This window comes from Onychostoma macrolepis, chromosome 01 (genome assembly GCF_012432095.1).
Source record: "Onychostoma macrolepis isolate SWU-2019 chromosome 01, ASM1243209v1, whole genome shotgun sequence".
Classification (NCBI taxonomy): Eukaryota; Metazoa; Chordata; class Actinopteri; order Cypriniformes; family Cyprinidae; genus Onychostoma; species Onychostoma macrolepis.
Window position 1 is genome coordinate 24042165 of NC_081155.1, and position 7107 is coordinate 24049271.

The 7107-nt window shown below is 32.2% G+C and overlaps 1 protein-coding gene across 1 annotated transcript; it reads left to right on the forward strand.

The window, feature by feature from the left end:
* The first annotated feature begins 3675 nt into the window (after nt 1-3675).
* On the forward strand, nt 3676-7066 carry LOC131537968 (snaclec coagulation factor IX-binding protein subunit A-like). Its single transcript, XM_058771715.1, has 6 exons — nt 3676-3733; nt 3828-3928; nt 4036-4124; nt 4971-5096; nt 6633-6744; nt 6867-7066. The coding sequence occupies exons 2-6, from the start codon at nt 3850-3852 to the stop codon at nt 6935-6937; spliced, it is 477 nt and encodes a 158-aa protein (XP_058627698.1). The 5' UTR covers nt 3676-3733; nt 3828-3849; the 3' UTR covers nt 6938-7066.
* The last annotated feature ends 41 nt before the right edge of the window (nt 7067-7107 follow it).

Sequence of the window (7107 nt, forward strand, 5' to 3'; positions counted from 1 at the left end):
AGTTTTTGTTATGTTTACAAGGGTTCTTCAAGTTATGATCCCGTTTTTCCCATCATGCACTGGGGCATTAAAGGTAAAATTTTCACTGTTTTCGAGTTGTATTTACACTATTTTATGGTTGCTTTTGTTGTTAGGTCTAGTATCTTACTGTTTTGTGACATCTGGAGTTAATTTTCTACTCAAAAATGATTCAAATACTCAAACACTATCCACTGATTGTTACCATCATTGTGTATGGTGTACCAGGTATTGAGGTCTCCGTATTCATTTGGGTAATAATTAAATTGAGTGGATATATTATTTTAAAATTGTTTTAAACATTGTTTTCTTCCCAGTGCTACATTAAGTAAATTTTACAAACCGTGACTGAGTGAAATGTAGCAGTGCGGTAAGCAAACCAATAGTTGAAGATCTAAAATAAGTTAAAATGTTATTTTGGTTCAGCTCAATTATATTTTTAATATAAATGAGTTTAAATGTTAAGTTAACACAACTTGAAATTACTTCGTAGACTATATCATGTTGCATGTTTTAAGTAAAGAATGTTGAGTGAACTCAAATATTTAAGTTCATATAACAAAGATTATCTTGTTTATTTTAAGTAAAATTGTTCCAAGTTGGGTTTACTTAAAAAGTGTGATGCAAAAATGGTGCATATATATTTTAAGTAAATCTAACCCATCAGTTTTACCAGTGTTCTGGCACTTCATGAAATCTGATGATTACCAAAGAATTTTGGGGCGCAACGTAGTGGCCAGTGTCAGAAAGCTGCATCTCCACCAGAGGTCATGGGTCTTCCAGCAGGACAATGACCCGAAACGCACTTCAAAAAGCACTCAGAAATGGTTACAAAGTGCTGGAGAGTTCTGAAATGGCCAGCAATGAGTCCAGATCTGAATCCCATAGAACACCTGTGGAGAGATCTCAAAACAGCAGTTGGGAGAAGGCATCCTTCAAATCTGAATGACCTGGAGCAGTTTGCAAAAGAAGAGTGGTCCAAAATTCCAGTAGAGAGGTGTAAGAAAATCATTCATGGTTACAGGAAGCTTTTGATTTCAGTTATTCCAAAGGGGGTGCTACCAAATATTAAGTTAAGGGTGCCAAAAATTTCGTCCAGTGCATTTTTTGGGTTCTGTGTGGAATTGTATCAGATTTGACTGTTTTTTTTGTGTTGTTCCGATGCAAACAAACAAAAAAATTTTTGCAACTGCAACAATGTTCTGAGAGAAGGGTTGCATTTTCTGACAGAATTGCAAGGGTGCCAATATTTTTGGCCATGACTGTGAATGGTAGCCTAGCAAAATATAACATTTATTATAATGGGTTTATGTGAAGATTGTTTTAAGTTCACTTAAGTTACAAGTTATTTTTAAAGTCTAATAAATGTTAAAATTGATAGCTCTTAGTTATAATGTAATGTTTAATGGCTATAGTCAGTGGTTAAATATTAGGGGAATTTTTTTTCTTTTTCTTTTTTTTTTTATAGGGAAATCAGTATTACTTGGTATCAGTGATACTGGCCTTCAGTGATAAAAAAGTTGTCATTAAACAAATATTAAAAATATGTTGTTTGTACATTAATTTGAAGAAAACTTACGTTAGGTGGGTGGTATATATACAGTATATATATATATATATATATATATATAATTATTTCCAGTATTTAAAAAAACAAATGAACCAAAAAAAAAAAAATTAAATTAAATGGTAAATGTAACAGGCAGTTGTAAAACACTCAATTTTATCACGAAATAGAGTGATGACACTGTGTATGTATAAAACTAATTAGAAAAATAATAGAGTTCTGATGTACTGTCACGTTGTCATTCTGTCATGAACAACACTCTCCAGAATCCTTCACTATAATATCAACCTGCATTGACAGGTTTTAGGATGAATATAAATGTATCAAAAAAAAAAAAAGTGTCCAAATATGCATTACACATACAGAAACATACATATTTAAATGGAACACACACACACACACGTTTGTTTCGGTGAATTGTGGGCACATAGACTTCTATTACATTTATACTGACCAAACAATATTTCTTATTGCCTAACCCTTACAGAATTCCCTTTGAAACCCTTTGAATTCTTACACTTTTAGATAAACATAATTTAATTATTTTAATATATTTTTCTCCCTCATGAGGACCGCAGGCTGGTCCCCACAATGTCAAAAATTACAGGTTTTACTATCCTTGTGGGGACATTTGGTCATCACAATGTACAGTGCTGCTCACTAATATTGGCACCCTTGGTAAAATGAGCAAAGGCGGCTGCGAAAAAAATCTGCATCATTTATCATATCATTTATCAGTTAATTTCATTCAAAAAAATCCACAAAATTCTAAACTTTCATTGAAGTAAAACAATTGAATGTGGGGGGAAACTCACATTATGAAATTAATGTTTTTTTTTTTCTCCAATGCATGTTGGCCACAATTATTGGCACCCCTAGAAATTCTTATGAGTAAAATATCTCTGAAGTATATTCCCATTCATATTCCAAAAAAAATTTCAGCACACCAGGTTGACTATAAGAGCATGCCATTGTCCAGCCATGACTCCCTGTTCCACAGCATTATAAATATGAGGAACACAAAGGCCAAATTCCCTAAAACCAAAGAATATAGTGGCTGTAAAAAAGAGCTAAAGCATTCAAAATCCCAATTTCCACCATCAGGGCAATAATTAAGAGGTTCCAATCAACTAAAGATGTTAGAAACCTGCCTGGAAGAGGACATGTGTCTATATCGTCCTAATGCGCGGTGAGAAGGAGATTTTTAGTGGCCAAAGACTCCAAGGATCACAGCTGGAGAATGTCAGAGATTAGTTTAGTCTTGGGGTCAGAAAGCCTAATATATATACATCACCACATGTTGTTCGGGAGGGTTTCTAGAAAAAAAACTCCTGGCTCATCCAAAAACAAACTCCAGCAAATTTAGTTATCAGACACGACTGGAACTTCAAATGGCACTGGCTTCTATAGTCAGATGAAACTTAAAAAAAAAAAAAAAAAGAAAGCTTTTTGGCAGCAAACCCACCAGATGAGTTTAGTACAAACAGGGATAAAAAAAAGTAGCCCATGTCCACGGTTAAATATACTGCTGTATCTTTAATGTTGTTGGCCTGTTTTTCTGCTGGAGGTCCTCGATATCTTCTTCAGATGCATGGCATCATGGATTCTATCAAATACCAACAGATAAAAAATCTAAATCTAAATCTGTGGTTGCATGTTCCATCAGGACAATAATCCAAAACAAACATCAAAATCAACACATAAATTAGTCACTGAGCACAAAATTTAACATAAACTGTGATGTTTTGTTTAAAATTATGTGACAATATATTCCATATATGTAAATGTAATATATGTAAATATTTGTGTATGACCAACCATCTTCTAAAATAAAACTTGATCAGATCAATTTGTCTTTGAAAATGAAAATACAAATTTGAATCCATCACATCAACTATTTCACTGATGTTCACATGCAACAAAACAAAACTGAACAAAAAATGTAATATCATAAATGAGGATGTTAAGAATGTGAGGTCTTGTTTACCTAATAAGGTATTAGAGGTTGCAAAAACTGTCTTCATTGGTGTTTTAACCAACAGCTACACACATTAGTGAGTTAGCAGCTGGGTATAAATAGATCTGAATTTATACTGATCTGAATGCTCCATTGTGGGAACACTATTGTTGCGGTTCATTTTGATCTTGGTATGACATTTGTGCATTTTTTCCATTAGTGTTTTTAAACATTTTCTTACAAGTACTGCTTACATTATTACAGTAAAATATTTCTTTTTATAAGACATTTATAGGACGTTACCAACATGTGGAAGATTACTGTAGCTTTCCTTCTCTTTGTGTTGCTGGCTGTAAACGGAGAAAGCGAGATGAACAAGAAGAAAGGTATGAACCAATTTCCTTTTGTTTTTATGTCTGTTCGAACTGTAGAAAATGAGGAGGTTTATATTTCCAGTTCTCATCAACCACTATTAATCGATCCTTCTTTGCAGAACGAGAGCTCTGTCCCTCTGGCTGGAAGAAATATGAAAGGCAATGTTATAAACTTTTCAAAATAAAAAGAAACTGGAATGAGGCAGAGGTACGATTGTGTTCTTTGCAATGTACTTTGTCCTGTAATATGTGACCCTGGACCACAAAACCAGTCGCTGGGGTATATTTGCAGCAATAGCCAAAAATACATTGTATGGGTCAAAATTATAGATTTTTCTTTTATGACATTAAGTTTAAGATCATGTTCCATGAAGATATTTTGTAAATTTCCTACTGTAAATATATTAAAACTTAATTTTTGATTAGTAATATGCATTGCTAAGAACTTCATTTGGACAACTTTAAAGGTGATTTTCTCAATATTTTGATTTTTTTGAACCCTCAGATTCCAGATTTTCAAATAGTTCAAATTGTATCTCGGCCAAATATTGTCTAATCCTAACAAACCATACATCAATGGAAAGCTTATTTATTCAGCTTTCAGATGATGTATAGATCTCATTTTTTTAAATTGACCCTTATGACTGGTCTTGTGGTCCAAGGTCACATATACTGCAAGGTGAGGTTTGTCACTTACACGTCCTTACAGAGGCAGTGCTTCCTATAGGTCACAAACAATTCACAATAGTATAAGATACATCATGTCTAAAGATAATTGGTGTGTGGTATTGGTATATATATATATATGTATGTATGTATGTACATGAGGCTTCAAATATTTCTCTTTACATATAATGAATATACAAATTATATTTTTATTTACATTTTGAAAAAAAAGAAGAAATAAATTCCACGATATTCACATTTTTAAAGACGCTCCTGTATGTAAACAAGTGAATGTTCTTCTACCGATGATACATATTGCCTTTAAGTTCATTACTGATACAGTATAGTATGGTTTTATTTATTTAATTAAAATTGGTTATCTTTGCAGAAACTATGTGTTGGAAGCAAAGGACACCTTGTGTCTGTCCACAAACCAGCCGTTAACGCTTTTCTAAAGACATTTCTGCAAAATCGAGCTTCTCATATCTGGATCGGTGGTTATTATGCAACTCAGGTATGTATTTATTTATTTGGTAACACTTTACAATAAGGTTCATTAGTTAACATTAGTTAACAACATTGGTAAACATGAACTAAGAATGAACAATACTTCTACAACATTTATTAATCTTAGTTAATGTTAATTTCAGCATTTACTAATGCATTATTAAAATCATGAGTTGTGTTTGTTAACATTAGTTAATGCACTGTGAACTAACATGAATAAACAGTGAACAACTGTATTTTCATTAATTAACATTAAAAAGGATTAATAAATAGTGTAATAAATGCATTGTTCATTGTTTGTTCATGTTAGTTAATACATTAACTCATGTTAACAAATGACACCTTATTATAAAGTGTTACCATTTATTTTCTCTTTAAGGTATCAGTCCAACAGATCATATTGTACAAATCAGTATTAAAATAGTGCTAATATTGTTGTAATACACCACCACATACACTGGTTTAACAACAAATAACACATTGTTAAATAAAGCTGATAAGAGTTTATTTTTTAAGATATGCTTGTTAGTGTAATAAAAAATACTACCGAGTACTGACTAATATTATTTACTCAACAACACATAGCCTACTTACTTTGGGGTTAGTGTTATTATTTTTACATGTAAAACTTATTGTAATTAATGGGGTTATTATTTGATATTTCCATTGATTAGATGTACATTTCAGACATCTTTGTTTTCATCGAAACCTATAGGTTAACTGAGTGAAATCATTAAATTTGTATTCAGTGTTGCTCTTATGACATACCTTCAATTCAAATATGGACAATTAAATATGTAAATATTCATATGCCTGTATAAAGGTTCTGCCTTGTTTCTCATAAGGTATTCAATTATTCAACTAAATTGGCAACAACTAAACTAGCAAATGTTACAATATAAAAGTAAATCCACATTTGTGACCCTGGACCACAAAACCAGTCTTAAGTCGCTGGGGTATATTTGTAGCAATAGCAAAAAATACATTGTATGGGTCAAAATTATCCATTTTTATTTTATGCCAAAAATGATTAGGATATTAAGTAAAGATCATGTTCCATTTAGATATTTTGTACATTTCGTACCGTAAATATATCAAAACTTAATTTTTGATTAGTAATAGGCATTGCTAAGAACTTCATTTGGACAACTTTAAAGGCGATTTTCTCAATATTTTATGAGAATCCAGATTTTCAAATAGTTGTATCTCGGCCAAATATTGTCCGATCCTAATAAACCATACATCAATGAAAGTTTATTTATTCAGCTTTCAGATGATGTATAAATCCCAATTTCGAAAAATTGACACTTAAGACTGGTTTTGTGGTCCAGGGTCACATTTTTCTTGGGGCATCTTCCCTATCTTACCGCAATTATATATAATTTACTGTTATAGACTAAATTCACATGTAACAAGGGCACTGTAAAATAAAGTCTCTTTGAGTAAAAGTATTTGCAAAATGTAAATAGCCTATGTATATTTATAAGTACGAGAGAACCATGATACTGTACGTTAATTCAGTCATTTAAATGCTGTACTTCAGAGAGCTGCCTGGACTTGGAGGGATGGATCTAAGTTTGGTTACACTAACTGGAATGCTAAGCCTGCTGTCGCAAGAAACAATAAAAAATGTGTGCTGGCAACATCCAGCAAAGGTAATATATATGTTGTTAACCTTTTACACCTACCCAAGTAACTGTACCAAAAGAGATTTAAAACCTTAATGCATATTTTGCCATGTCATTTTCCTAAATAATGGATCTGTGGAATTTCACAGGTGCGCTTCGCTGGAGAAGAGAACTCTGCAGTGCTCATTTCTATTTTGTCTGTAGCAAAACGGCAAAGTGAAACTGAGGAATATTCTAATATTTCATATCTGCTTCAGATCTCCAAACCGCTCCAAATCATAAAGTGTAACAAACAACGCTTTCCTTTACATTTTTAAATCATTCATGCAAAAATAAAAATGCAAGCATCTTTCTTTCTTTGTTTCCATCATTCTATGATAGTTGAAAACA

Excerpts from the sequence above, each read along its gene's own strand:
- LOC131537968 (XM_058771715.1), top strand. The coding sequence starts at position 3,850 with ATGTGGAAGATTACTGTAGCTTTCCTTCTCTTTGTGTTGCTGGCTGTA. Across the intron at positions 5,097-6,632 it reads GTGGTTATTATGCAACTCAG|AGAGCTGCCTGGACTTGGAG; the intron begins GTATGTATTTAT and ends GCTGTACTTCAG. Across the intron at positions 6,745-6,866 it reads GCTGGCAACATCCAGCAAAG|GTGCGCTTCGCTGGAGAAGA; the intron begins GTAATATATATG and ends GGAATTTCACAG.